Below are 15,438 nucleotides of genomic sequence, written 5' to 3' on the forward strand. Positions count from 1 at the left end.
ACTCCAAATACACAGAGCTTGTTAGTCATGGTCCCTAATTACCAAACGGTTCATGTAGGAACGTCCCAATTGTCCAATCTACTCTGCACAAAAACGATGCCAGGGAAGCTGTTGGCATGCATAACTATTGGAAGATCTTTACACTTTATTATTTTTTAAGATTTCAAGCCACAAACTGTTTTTTTTTTTTTTGGTTTATCCGGATCCCTGTCAGTTCAAGGTAATTACTTTTTCTTGCTGACAAAAAATGATGACAGTATTTTGATATTTAACAGTGTTTGGACATAAATCGCTGCAGAAAGCCGATGAGAATTCACTGCCGCCAAAGACCTACATGAGTCATAAAGTGAATCATAATTTGTTACCAAAGTGACAGTGATCCTTTATAATACCCATCATGCACGTATCTCTCATAATGTAAGTGATCAAAGATGGCGGGCGTGTAATTGGATATGATTTCACTTATTAGATGATGAGCAGCCGACAAATTGGGCCTTGTCCTCTGCCAGCAGTGCGGGTCACAGCAATCAGTCAGTGAACTTAAAAGAGTCATCCAGACACAATGTGGGATTACGACGTCAGAAATGAAGCCAAATACTGTTCTGCATGTTTCTGTAAAGTCAACAACAATGTTAAGTGTTCTTTTGGTAAATTTAGCCTCATACACTGGCAAGAGCTTGTTGACTTGATGGTCACCACTAACTGCTGTTCACAAGCATCAATACAAGCTGTTATTTTCTCCCACATGAAGTTATGACTCAACTCTGGTCTAAAATGTGCATACTTTTTGAGTGCATGCCTGTGTATATGATTGCATATTTGTGTGCAAGAGTCCATGAAACCTTTAATCCAAGCTCTCCTGGAGGAGCTCTGCATTAATTATTGCAGAGCGTTAAGTACAATACACCACGAGGGAACATCTGGTGCCGGGTGAGGGAACCAGCGGGAGAGGTTTCCTGTGTCGAGTGCTCCTTTTAGAAAGGTTGAACCTCAGCTGTGCTGCCGTGTCACGACCTGCCTGCCCACAGACTCGAGTCCTCAGAAGCAGAATAATTGGATCATGTGGATAATGGCACACATGGACACAAAATACCTGTTTTTATGTGGCTTATGTGAAATTATTTTGTCCTAGTGTATCATCATTCATGTGCTGACTATATCTTGTAGTGTTGATTACAATCTGAAAAGTAACTAGTAACTAGAGCACAGGTGCCCAAATTCCTTTCCAAATTCCAAATTTTGAAGTTGTGTTCTTGTTTGATTTGATCAAGGTGTACATGGTACATATTGGGGCACAAATTAGGAATATTGATGTGGGCCCCAAATTGGCAGCTTTGAAATATCAATTTAACATCATGGAGTAAACATTATTTACTGCTGAAGTATGGTGGAGTAGAACCATAAACCAGTCAAAAATGCAAATAACTCAGTAAAGCACAAGTAGACAAAAGTATACTAAAGTATAGTACTTGAATACATTTACTTAGTTACTTTAAACCACCGCTAGCAGCAGGACTGGATTATTTAACTGCCCAAAGTGTCAGGGGCCCCCCTGGCCTTCATCTGCAAAATGTCACTCCAATTTCTGTAACATGTACCAACCAGGAAAGGACTCAAAATAACTGCAAAGAGACATAAAACAACTAAAAAAGGAACAAAAATACCCCAAAGAGACACAAAACCACAAAAACAGGCATCATGATTATAAAGAGATGCAGCACAACAAAAGAGGCAAACCCACAAAGTCTGCGTGGTGGTGGCTCCTTTTGCATATCTGTGGCCTGAGGCTAAATGTCTCTTAATCCAGCCATGGCTGGTAGATGTGCAAAGTGTCTCAAAGCAGACAGAGCTCATCAGATAAAAAGCTCTCTGTAGTTGTACCTCCCTTTCATTTTTCCGCATTTACATGTAAATTAAAAGTACAGTTAGTCAATTCCATACACTATCACAAGACCACAAGGCCACGTCATCATGCAATGGTGCCACTGTGTGGAAGAAAGCTGCACGCACAAGATCTGCAGTGACTTTACATAATGGCAAGACAGAATAAATCAACGTGGAATCAACAACGTTTCAGCCGTACACTTTCACTTCAGCTCTATTGTGCAAACATAGAGGGTAAATAATAGACCATTTAGAGCCTTAAAAAATACGGTCAATACTAATTTAAGTAATAACTTCCAGGTCTGCTAGTGCCAGCACCTCATTATTCCTGATTAACATTGATTCCGTATTCATTAAAAGATGATCTTATTGAATTAAATCAGTGAAATAGCTTTGTAGAGAACTGTGGCCTCGTGATCTGAACTCTTGCCATCATCACACCCAATTTATCAGCAAAGTAAAATGCCAGCAAAGGGAAGGAGAGGGGGGGGTGCATATTAAAGTTTCGTGACTAGAAGTGCCTCTCCATCTCAGCTGGGACTATCCAGGCTGATTTCCTGCTGATTTAGATTACTATTGTTTTGTTCTAAAATCTCACTCTCAATTATGTCCTGATTTTCCTTTCACCACCTGGTCTTTACTCTTTACCCTGCTTTAAACCACAGATTGTTTATGACAGGGAAAGATAACAGATGATCGGTGCAGGACAATAAAAAGGGATGACACCATATATAGTTAATTTCACTGTCACTTCCTTCTTCACACATGCAGATACGGGACTATATTTGCTTTGAAAGACGCAGAAAGAGTGAGAGCTTTGATTTATAAAGAGGTGGGTTCAATTGTAGGTTCAGATTTTCATCTAAAAAAGAATAGAAATGTGTTTTTGGTGGGTTTTTTTTTGTCTAAAGCGTCAGTTCTATCCTTTGTGGACTTTTACCCTCAGACCGTCATCATGGCAGACCACAAACCAGCCCGCGTGCTGCTCATGTTTCTTGGATTGTTTGTGTTTTTAGCTGCAATCACGTTGAACACACTATCCGGATTCGGTGCCAGATCAGGTGAATGTTTATGAGTTATACCAGATCGGTTTAATGTTTTGTAAAGTATGATGTGGCATAAATAATAAACAGTGCTTATCTCTGCACAGGTGTTTTCAAGCAGAGAACAGAGGAAGTGACAATCAAGTACACAACACCCATAACTCCTGCTCAGTGGGCTTTCTTTGTCTGGGATTTCATTTATATTTGGGCTTTTGCCATGTTTATATACTTTCTAGTCGGACTTTGCAGAAGGTAGCACCATTAGTCATATTTTCATACATAATTTACTAAAGATGATAATGCTTAATAGCCTCGTCGCACTGCATAACTATGCCTATTTCTTAATACCTTTATCTCATCTTGTTGTGTTATTGCAAATCACTCCACCTAGTCCAGAGGCAATTTAGTCTTCCTCCGTGCAGTCGTTTTCTCTTTACATGTTGCAGATTGCTCTGACTTTATATGAAAGAGTCTGATTATTTCCCTACAGGCGTTATTTGTTTGCCGTGATGTGTTTTCTCTACTTGAATAAAACAATATTATCCTTGCTCCCCGCAGGAGTGCTTATGACTGGCTGTACACCACGCCTGCAGTGCTACCCTATGGATTTCATGTCTCTATCATCATCAATATTTGCATGAACATTACATGGTTGTTTCTGTATGACAGAGAGTAAGTGTGTGAGTTCAGGTTGGACACCCCAACATAATTAATAGCTGTATTTTAATGTTGTTACTGAAAGTTTAAACGTCTGCTTTTCTGTGTGTTCAGGCTGTTTCTGCCGTTGCTGATAATTTCAGTACTAATGACGATCACCGATTACATGATCCTATTTTTCTCCTGTCACGGACTAAAGATCTATGGAGCCTGGTTGAACAAGTATCACACCGTAGACTTGTGGCTCATCAGAATATTGGTAAAATCCTATCATTCCTTTCTTTCAAATGTTTTTTTTTTTTTTGACATCTCTACTTGACTTCAAAAGGAATAACATGTCTTTGGCTTACTGGTATACACTTCCAGTTCATTCTCCTGTGAGGGAGCGGTTGCTTCACCTCAATGGATGATGGCAGATTCAAACAAAACAGTTCAAACAGCACAAATTTAACGTTTGACCGTTATTTTTGCTGATTGTTCTATCTGCTAGCTTATGTCATATTAGACATCAAACGGAGATCATATCAGTTGTTGCCAGATCTCACAAGAGTGTGTTGCTGAGACAGAGACAGGTTTTAAATAAAGTTACATTTCCCCCCCCAATTTCCTGATTCTGAAAAAAATGCCACATTTGTGTCAAAATGTTGGTGAGATGTGCTTGTGAAAAAATGTATCCAATGTTTACTTCGGTGACTATGGGGGTGAAATAATCTGTGGCATTCTGTAGCCATGTTCACTTTTGAAATGGACAGACCCAGGACCTGCTGTAGTGGGCAGGAGCAAAACCACAAAACAGAGAAATGACTCTCTGTGCATTTAATACTAAATACTATTTAGTATGCTAGAAAAAAAGTAGTATGTCCAAAAACATAGTTTGTCAAATGCAAAATGCAAAAAATGACCATGTCCTACTACATCCACAACTTGCAGTATGCTACCCATGGTTTTTTTTTTGGTTACTCTGAACCACAATCCTCTGGGCAGCAGAAGATATGTCACATCAACTGAGCGACAGAGACATGACAGCTCACTGACAGCTATTTGACAACTGACAGAAGCTGCAAAAATAATCAGGAAGATAACCTTTGACAACAGAAGGACACAACTATGAAAATAACAACGACAAAGAATTGCAGATATAATTCTACCTTCATGAATAGACTATAATACTGCATGTTAGAATCTACAATGTGTGCCATTTTAACTTAAAAGTTTAAAACTACATACACAAAAATTACAAATGGCAGTTTGTTGTATGTCAAATGTGATGTTAATTGATAATGTTAAGCTCTGCTGAGTTCCAAATCACATACTTTTTCTTTTTACTTCAAATTTCTCGTTAGAGACATACTATTGCATATGCCATACGACAGTATGTACTTTGTCTGGGCAGCTGCAGTGCATAAGGGAAAAATCAACATAGAAACAGTTGCTTGACTGAAATATTGTTGAAAACTTTTTGTTTAATGCTTTTTTTTAGATTATTTTTTTACAGATTTTGCCATAACTATTACAGGAAAGCTGCAGATTGATAGGAAATGGGTGAGAGAGAATGGGAGTTACATGCAGCAAAGGGCCAAAGGTTGAAATCAAAGGTTTAATTCCTCATGACTTGTTTCGTCTATCATCAGCTTTTGTTCCAGAATTAGAAAAAATGTTGTGTTTTTAAAAGGATCCAATGGAGATAGGAGGTTCAGTCACAAGATTATTTAAATATATTTAATTGACCAATATAATTAATTTATGAAAAAAATGACAATAGTGAAAATAGAGATGCAAAGTTTGCGCCGAAAATGACGATGTTGGCAAAACAATCTCTGTGTAAAAGAGAATATTACGAATCTCCCCTACTGAAAGCAAAAAGACAAAATATGTGATTAGAAACAAAGCCTGAAAAGAGTGCTTCATATTGTACAGACATGAAAGTAGAAACCATTCTCTCATCTATCTCTCCACAAAGTGTCAGCAAGCAGTTTTTTTTAAATGTCAAACTATTCCTTTAAAGTGACATTTTATCACTCAGTTGGTGCCATTCCATATAAGTCCCACAGCACACTGCTGACACACTATAAGGTTAAAGAAGCCAGCCACTGGTCCCAAAGCTGCTGGCTGCTCCGTCACCCATATCTAAATAGGGAATCCTCGCCAAAATGCTCAGTCCTACTGGCTGTGCTGTCTGTGCACAAGGCGACTGTGGTCTGAGATTAGGAGGTTAAAGGCAGTGAGACCACAAAAAAAATAAAAAAATAAACTTGAAATAGGTTTCTAGTCTCTCCTTGCTTTGCGTTTAACATTAAAGAAGAGGTGACAGAAAAGGTCACATGACAGACCAGCATCCTGCAGTAAAGTGTATATAAAGCGAACACAGTCTGCCAAGTTCAGGATTAGGATATTGCCATCTGCCATCTGGTCATAGCTTTCCACGCTTTCAAGTGTTCTTTTATTATGTTTTATTAGGTGCAAAATGGAATGGCGGTATACGCAACATGGGGGACTCTCTCCACTCTCCTGAATTTGACGATATACTTGCAGCATCAGACAGAAACGCCTAGATGCGAGTGTGCAATGCTGTCACTGCTGCTGCTTCTGATGGAGCTGTTAGCCTGGTGAGTCTGACTCCCCGCTGCGTTCTGTCATTTAGCTGTTGGTGTTTTTCTTCCCCTGAGACATCTTTTGTCTCTGTCTCCCTCCGCTCCCAGGTTTCTGTTAGAGAACTTCTACCTTGATGAGCACGTGCGTTATATTGTGACCATCTACCCCGTGGTGATCCTGTGGCTGACAGGCACCCTGAGCAATTCTGACTTTCCTGAAAGTGACATTTATATATTTGCTGGTAAAGTTTGACACTTGACCCGAGGGATATAAGCACCACACACATTTTCCAGTATGATTTTTGCATTGCTCTGTACACTGTGCATTGATTCATGATCATATTCAATTTCCTCTTTCCTCTTTAGCTTTGATCCTGGCTATTTCCTGCGTCATGTTTATAGCACGCATCGCCCTGGTCACATGGAAGCATCACAAACGGCCGCTTTACACTGACAGTGGACCCAGTCGGTCACCAGTAGAAATGGCCTTGACACAAAGAAAACTCTTTCTTTGAATAGTACCTTTGAATTTTTAACAAAGCATTTATTATTCATGTGTAAATACTGCCAAAATTGTTCTACAGCTTTTTAAAGAAATAAATGCATAAATGGAAATAAAAGTCCCAAGTCAAGTCATGGATGTTTTGTCAATGATTGTGATTGTGTTTAAATCATAATATGTTTTTACACTAAATAAATGGTGCGTTGATCAGAAAACTAAGAAAGAGGAGTAATTTAATTAATGGCAAAATAAATGTTTTAAGGCACAAGGATATCAAAACTGTAACAAATAATTGTGAAGCCAAATACTGACAACATATGCATATTCCAACATAGAAATAAGTTGTTGTAAGTAAAGGTCATATAGTCATATAAAACTAAGAAAAGCAGAATATCCTCACATTTCAGCTGCTGGCATATTTGCTTGATAAATGACTTAAACTGCTAATCTGCTATCAGAACTCTTTTTTAATCATTTTTAGATTGACCGCCAAATAAAAACGTCACCTAAACGTGCGTCAAGTGAAACCACCCTGTGTACAAAATGAAAATGGTTCTGCATAACTGTATGAATTAAGGATGTGCAACATTTCCTAATCATGTATTGGAATAAGTAATTTATGATTAACTTTATGAGTAACTTATGTTTCCCTCCAAAAACATATTTGCTGTTTCAAATTAGTTGGGTGTATCTAAGAGTTCTGAACCATAACTACTTGCCTAACCTAAAGCCTAACTCCTGACTGAAAAATCAGCTTTTTCATAATTGGGGACACACGCTTTTGTCCCCAGTTGGACAAGCCATGCCTAGTTGCGTGTTCTTAAGTCTAAAATATGTCCCCAGTGACAGCCCAAGGCAAACCCACACAGCGACACGCCACTATTGATAACAGGGCATTACAGGTGTAATCAAAGATACCATAAAATAGAGCAGTACATGCAGCAATCCAAAGTCCAAAATATTTGAGTGAGGTCACAAATACAGTGCCTCACAGCTCAGTCTTCTGAGCTACAGTCAGACATTACGGTGATGTCTCCCCTCTCAGTGAAAAACAACCATGTAGTGATACATGCTGGGAGCATTGCCCTGGCTGTTATTGCGCAGGCGATCTCAGACGTCTTCTTTCACCTGGCAAAGGACAGCACTGTGCCCAATGGTGAGTGACTCCACATCTACTAAATATTTCAGTAATGTGTAGGTTGGTCATATTAACAACTTGAAAATGTGATGGTTTTAATAAGCTTTCTGAGCTCTTCTCACAGGTTTGTAAAGGGGGTGCTTTAGTGAATGGTAATGCCACATACATATTGATTGCACCAATCCGGTTGACAATTAATTTGAGTGTTGAACTCTTTGAACTCTTTGAACTTTTAAACAGCGCTCTCTTGTACTAAAACGACAAAACAAGTCAATTTCCATTAACTTCCAAAAGGACTTACATGACCGTCCCTAAAACGACATATATTGCTCTAATAATGTTTGAAGCTTTAAATACGCCCTAAAGCCATGAAACGGTCACAGTTCCACTTAAAAACTAGGTGGTTATGTTGAGGAAAAACATCATGGTTTGGCATTTTTTAAGTACTTATGTCACTAACTTAACATGGTGTATGTCATGACATACGTCAAATGTGTCACTAGAATGGCATGCTACGAATACTTGCACACTTGGCTACATTGTTAAAAGAAGTCAATGCTGACTTTGGGACACAAACACCAGTCTCCTGGGTGAAAGCCTGTGTCTGTTTTACCCATCTGCCAAACCTTTATGGGGCATCTTCTATATTCGTACATTACATAGACTTTAATGCTTTTTATGCTACTTCATCTCACCTTCTTCTCTGTTTGTGTAATAATGACTGAAGCCACCAGAGGGCACTGCCTTATAATCTGAGTTGTAGTATGCTGCTTGCACAGCAGACTTGTATGATTGTTTTTGCAGTGAGAGTGGGGTGATATTTTAAGTTATTGAGAAATGCTTTGCAGCCAAGATTTACTGAAAGACCTTTGCCCTGACAGTTTCATTTCATGGCATTTTTGCAAGCTATTGACCTGGATAGAAGCCAATGAAACTGACTAGGCCATATAAACACACAAACACGCGCACACACCTTGCAGTCTAGACTTATAGTCTGTAACATAAAATAGCATGTAGTTTATTACGTTCTTTAAGTAATGTATATCTGAACTGGACAGATAAAGACAACGATAACTGATGTATTATCATATTACTGGCCCAGGTACTATGTATCATTGTCTGTCATATATCCTAACTGCTGATTAGTGATTTCTTTTTTTCTTGGCCTTCAGCTCTGTTTCAGACCTCATCCAGGATTGTGTCCGAGACCTTCCCACTGGAGGTGACTATGGACTGGTGGTCTGACTGTTACTGGATTATGGTGGACTTGTGGTCTATGGCTTGGCTCTTGTATGCAGTGGTCGGCCTTTTCAAAAGGTAGCATGACAGGTGTCTTAAAGACTTTGTAAATGCAGTTCAGGTAAACCATACCTGAACTTCTATTCAGATTCTTAAGTTTTCAGTCTTGCTTTATTTGGCAACACATTAGCCAAAGGTCTTAGACTTCTCAGTGCAGCAAACCTTTGTTAAGATACTATTTTGTCAGAAATACAACAGAACGTTAACTTGCGTATCTGTTTCCAGTGCAACCAAACAAATTAATGAACTTATGAGGTAGGTACGCATACGTAGACAATCCAGTCCAAGGTAGGAATGGCCCCACTAATGATAAAAAATTAACAATTTACTTTACTTTTAGACCTCAAGGTAGAGGGTTATCAAACCTACTCCCAGGCCTAGATTATGTTTCATGTTCCTGGGGTCAACTTTGGACTTGGAAAGACCTGATAATATTGGGACATTTTATAAATATGTTTTTAAATCTTAATGTTCTTCCATATAATTGGTATTTTTGTTTTATCTTGCTTAATGTGATCTAGTCATTAAAGACAACAAGGTTGTGACCTTCAATATATTCCAAAGAAGTAACTAAAGGTCAAAAATTAAAAATATATATATATACAAGGTACTTACAGAATGTAAATACATTAAATGGCTATTGCTGAAAAAAATGCAGATTATAAACAGTGGGGTCTGATTTATTGAAAATCTCAAGGAATGTATATTTACGATGTGGTATCATAGTTAAGACTGTTGTTTTTCAATCTGCAGAAATGTCCTCGGTCCAGAGTCTTGTTATCCAGAAATCCACCCCCCAGTATTTTATTTGATGTGGACCGTGATTAACATTGCAAGGATGTGCAGCATGGTTCTGTGGGACAGACAGTAAGTAACGCCAATGCTTTGTCTAAAGCAATAAAAAAAAATTGTGCGCTCAGAAGCAATAAAAACTGCTGTTGCTTTCTTTAGCGATATACTTGGAGCCATCATGCTAAGGTGCATTCTCCCAGTCCTCAGCTTCCACATGCTCTACATGTCCTACTATAACATCGACAAGCACAAAGACTGGCTAGCCATCAACAACCCTGATGTGATCTCATGGACATGTTACCTGGTGAGACCGCTCATTTACCAAAGAAATATTTGGGGTAGAGTGGGATGTCAAAAATGGAAGCCTGGATAAATTTCTAAGCATTTCTACATAAATATATATGCTTTATCATTTGAGGCAGACCCATAATGGCTTGGCAGTGTTTGCCTGGTGGTCTCTCTTGAATGCTGTAGTGGGTTTTGGTATCTTGCTCAAGTATGGAGCAGGTGTTCCAGACCCTCTGATCAGCACCATTGTCCTCAGCATAGTCTCCTTGTGCGCTATAATCTGGTAAGGACAAAAAAACTTGAGATTTTCTTTAAAGTCCAGTTTTGGAAAGATTTTATTTTTAAGAAATGACCCAAAACGTTGCAGGTTCTTCCTGCAGAGCTTCCATTTAACCAAGTACATGCGCCACACATTCATTGTTTACGCCATCCTCATCCTGGGCCTGGGTGCAATGTTCACCAGAAGCTATCGTGTCCATGACCTCGCTACAAACACCATCTATTGCGGTAAGATGTCACCTTGGAGTGCAGATGCACGTCTAACAATCAAATATGTCTATTTATTGTGTAAGTTTCCCCTACTCTGTCTTATCTCCAGGGGTCCTTATGCTGCTGATGACCGTCATGAACTTGATCCATTTGATCTCTTCATGTTTGCATAAGGATAAGTTGAGCAAACCTGTTGCCATGGAGCCTCGTGTGACATTTGAGGGCTGTGGGAAAGTGTGGCACACAAACCCCATAAATGACGACATCAAGAAAGATTTCGGCAAAATCTGATTTTGTGTGGTGAAACAAAACAATTCAATAAAGTGACTTAAATTATCATGCAAGTATGCACTTTATATGAATTACCAAAAGGGGGCAGCACATACTCACTTCACACTGAGAATGTGGTGTAACAAACTTAGTTTAGTTGTGCCAGAAGATGGCACAGTGGCTTCAATCTGTATGTTGAGCACATAACACATTTCATTATTTTAAAAAAAAGAATATTATTAGTGCGTTTCAAACTATATTTGAAGCCAAATTTGATCTCTGCTCTTGTTCAAAAACATGAACTCTGAATGCACGCTTTAATTCTTACAATAAGCTGTACCAGAGTAATAAAACCATAATAGTTTAGGCTGTTTTTTTCTCGTGATGATGACATTTTCTGGCTTAATAATAAACAAATTTCATGAAAAACCTCTGAACCCTCTTCCACTCCCTCTCTGCATCTCTCTGTGACGTGATACAGCAGAGATAATCACACATGCTCAAGTTTATAAGTGCCCTCTTTCTTGATGTGGCTTAAAGAATGGGATATCAAACATGCTCGATGGCTGTGAGCAGCTTTGATGAGGATGCTGAGCTGAATAGGACCCAACCTCAGATGAAAGCAACGGAGAAAAGAAAAAAAGATACAATTAATGCGTGTACAGATGGGACATGCTGACTGCACAGCTGAGCAAATTGGTCTCCATCTAAAGCATGGTTCTGTATTGGTGGGACAAATAAAGAAATTAAATACAACATGGTCCCTAAAAAAACAAAACGTTGCTTTCCACCATTGTTGCTCAAGTGTTATTTTGGTGTTTACAGGCAGGCATTAGGTTGCAAAACAGCCTTCTATTGTTAGCGGATGTCTGTGATCCTGATCGTAAACTCACATTGGCAATTTGTGCAACTGCCTCATTTGGAGAAAATTCTGCAGAGCGTTATTATCGCCGGCTTCATAATGCAGAACTGATTCACTTTCAGGGCCGTCGCTGCGTTGGAGCACACGGTAAAATCACTAATTACAAATCAGATCACAGTAATTTGGGCTTGTGTATATTTTTGAGGAAGTGATGCTGCTTCCAGAAACATTGATTTATATGGAATATTACACTCAGCAACAATACGTTTGGAAATGCAGGAATTACAGAGCTGTCTGCAGTGATGATATTGTGACTCAGTGAGAACGAAAACCTCTTTGCCATCATAAGAAAATCTGATGGAGAGTTTTATTTTAAGTTAAGTTGAAACCATAATGTAAGCACACACAAATTAGCAAAAAAAAATCACTGGTTCCAGCTTTGCAAATATTTTCAGTTTTTCTTTGTTCTCTATTACAGTAAACTGAATATGTTGGGGTTTTGGACAGATTTTTTAGGACAATATTTGATTAGTGAATAATTGTTTCAGTTATTTTTAAACATAAATACCAAAAATTCAATGGTTCCAGCTCTCTAGTTTTCCTGGTCTTCTTGTAAACAGAGTATGTTTGGGTTTTGGACTGTATTTTGATAGTTAATTAACCCAGTTGAAAGTAAAAATGGTGAACGTTATCTGGTTCGAGTTTCTCAAAAGGGAATATTTTAGTCAACAGAAAGTTTTGGGACTTTCTAGGCAAAACAAGGTTCTGGAGGGCAGAAGTGGGCATCTTTTTTCCATTTTCTGGCATTTAATTGAACACACGATTAAAAGTTAAGTTGAAACAATAAGTCAGTTAACTGATTGGTTTCAAACATGAATATCCTGGATTACTTGATCTTCTGTGATAGCAAACTGAATATCTTTGGATTCTGGAGGGTTTTGGCAGTATTAATGACTGATTAATCATTAAATAATTTTCAAGCACAAACTGCAAAAAATAGCTGGTTCCAACATTTGAAATGTGAGTATTTTCTGGTTTTCTTGGTCTTCCATTGAAGTAATCTGAATATAGGGACTATTTTGATAATCAATTAACAAGTTAAGCCATTTTTATGCAAAAATGGCAAAAGTTAACTGGCTCCATTTTCTCAAAGGGGAAAATTATCATGGGCATGTTATAAGTCATTTTTCTGAACACTTGATTTATCAATTGATCAAGAAAAAGTTGAAAAAACAAGTCAATGAACTAATTACTTGATTGGTTTTAAATGTGAATGGACAGTATTTCGATGATTAATCAATAGTTTTAACGTTAACATTCACTGGTACCAACATATATGTGATATGACATTTATATCGATGTTACCATCAATATGTGAATATGTTAGCGGTTTTGGACTGTATTTTAATAATCTTTTAACAGTCTAAGACACTTGTAAGCAAAAATTGCAAAAGTGGTTTCAGCTTCAAATGTAAATGCTTTCTGGTTTTCTTGATCTTCTGATGGTAAAAATTTAAAATTTGGGGGTTTTGAACTATTTGCTGGGCAAAACAAGACATTTTAAGATGTCATCCCTGGGCTCTGTGTAATTACAGTGGGGATATTAAGTGAGTGTTAAGTGTGCACTCACACATTATTACAGCTGCATTTGTCTTTGTGTTGAAATATAATAACTGTTATTCAGAATACACTTCAAATTATTTTTCCCCCCAACTTCCAGCAGTAAGCAGTTGGATCCGATCGTCTAGTAGTATTTCAACCCCTTTACAACATAATGCACCAGCTTAGTTGATTAAAAATAGCTATGGTTTTATACCACATTGGCTCAGTATTATTACAATGCAGCAGTGAAAAATTCTTCAGCAAGAGCAGCAAATTAGACCCCCCCATACCATTTACCACCCAGTATCAGATTAAACTGGTCCAATCAAATTTCTTTTAAAACTTAATTTCAACTATTCCCTCCCTGGCAAAACAAATAGTTTCATTTTTTATAAATACCTACAACTGTTCAAAGTAATTTAAAGATGTCAGGTGATAGTGTGTGTTAAAGATGGCTGCAAAGTCCATTAAATTGCTTCATGGATGTGACTCCTGCACTGTGGTGTTATCACATTTTCCCTCCAGAGTACTGAGGCCAAATCCTCCCTGTAGTAAAACACTGGGGGGAAAGAGGCAGACGTCAAGGAAGAAACAGAGGTGTTTTACTGTCTGGCGGGCTTGTAATTGTTTCTATACTCTCCAAAGACCTTTTTCTCCATAAGAGAAATAACCTAGATATGCAAATGTGCATTCCCAATTAATTTAATTCATATAATTATGCAGAGAAAAGAGATTGGGGTTGAGAAAAAAAGGAGTCTTACCTTGTGCCAAGTTGTCCTCCCACTCAAGCCCCCTCACTCTGCAGGGTACAGCTAAATTAGCTCGGAATATTGAAGCGCGCTCGACTACGCAGATGAGCATCAATTTTCTCTGACATTTTTGTGAGTGGTCTTAAGCCTTTTGGAATCAACAAACAGCGAGTTGGTGGAAGTAATCAATACAAGTGGAGGTTTTGAACGTAGCGACTAAATGCATAAACATGACCTTGTGACCCCATTTACAGCGCATTTTAATGCTTTTATTTGAAACACAGCTAAGCGCCTGCCTTTATGTTGAGCAAATTTCACTGTGAAATCTGTGTTTGAAGTCTCCCTGAGCACAATTTATGCTTCATCAGCTGCTCTGAAGTACCTTTTAATTAAAAGCTCTATAAAAAAAAATAATTTATTGACTTAAACTGACTGGATAAGTGTTTGTTCTTCACAGCTACTTAAAAAAACATATCGTGTGTGATCAGAATCACAGATATTTTTATTTCTTTGGCTCACTCTATTACCGTTTCAGATGAAAAAATATCAAAATGTCTTCAAAGAGTCCCAGTTGTTGTTCAGAAGATGAAAAAAGAAGATTAAAGTTGTAACCAACTCTGGTTTGTATGACTTGTTTCTCGTTTAACTTATTCCACTCACTCAGGAGAGTTTCATTCCTAAAGACACCGGAAACACCGGTATTAATAACAAAAATATACACGCAAGCATAAAAAAGTCAAACTACATTTTGATTCATTAAGTAACTTTAAGCTGGTCATGCTTTATGCATGGGCGGATTATGAGACAATGGGCCCCTGGGCACAGACATACAAAGGGCCCCATCACCTCTCCTACACACGAGCAAGACACCCAGACTTCTGTGTCTCTCTTTGTGGTTGTATGGTGTCTCTTTTGGTTGTGTTGCTTATTTTTGTAGTTATTTTGTATCTTTTTGCCATTTCTTTGCATCTCTTTGTGGTCTTTTCGAGTCTGTTCCTGCTCTGTACTTACTTTGAGTGGCATTTTGCAAGAGAAAGCCATGGGGCCTCCTGACACTTAGGGCCCTTGGGCCTTTGCCCGGTAGGCCCATTTAGTAATCCACCCATGATTTTGCAGGTTTTTTTTAAAATATCTTTTATGTATAGTTTCAGGGTTTCTTTAAGGCAAGTTAAATTTAAGACATTTTAATGCCACTCTGAATGAAATTTAAGACCAATTTGACAATAACCATAAATGGAGAAAAAAATCTTATTAAAAAAAATTTTACTGATT

At 38.1% G+C, this 15,438-nt stretch overlaps 2 protein-coding genes across 2 annotated transcripts; both read left to right on the forward strand.

Moving 5' to 3' along the window:
* Positions 1–2,682: 2,682 nt before the first annotated feature.
* LOC148186049 (uncharacterized) lies at positions 2,683–6,811 on the forward strand. The gene is made up of 8 exons (XM_088072254.1): positions 2,683–2,716; positions 2,831–2,945; positions 3,035–3,179; positions 3,486–3,599; positions 3,699–3,843; positions 6,042–6,190; positions 6,284–6,417; positions 6,542–6,811. The coding sequence occupies exons 2-8, from the start codon at positions 2,840–2,842 to the stop codon at positions 6,688–6,690; spliced, it is 942 nt and encodes a 313-aa protein (XP_087928380.1). The 5' UTR covers positions 2,683–2,716; positions 2,831–2,839; the 3' UTR covers positions 6,691–6,811.
* Positions 6,812–7,671: 860 nt separating this feature from the next.
* Positions 7,672–14,786, forward strand: LOC148186050 (uncharacterized). Its single transcript, XM_088072187.1, has 7 exons — positions 7,672–7,833; positions 8,988–9,132; positions 9,868–9,981; positions 10,066–10,210; positions 10,329–10,477; positions 10,562–10,701; positions 10,793–14,786. Exons 1-7 carry the CDS (start codon positions 7,707–7,709, stop codon positions 10,972–10,974), a joined length of 1,002 nt encoding a protein of 333 aa, XP_087928313.1. The 5' UTR covers positions 7,672–7,706; the 3' UTR covers positions 10,975–14,786.
* The last annotated feature ends 652 nt before the right edge of the window (positions 14,787–15,438 follow it).

The sequence above is a fragment of the Plectropomus leopardus genome, chromosome 21, assembly GCF_026936395.1.
Source record: "Plectropomus leopardus strain MGB_pleo_1.0 chromosome 21, ASM2693639v1, whole genome shotgun sequence".
NCBI classification, from domain to species: domain Eukaryota; kingdom Metazoa; phylum Chordata; class Actinopteri; order Perciformes; family Serranidae; genus Plectropomus; species Plectropomus leopardus.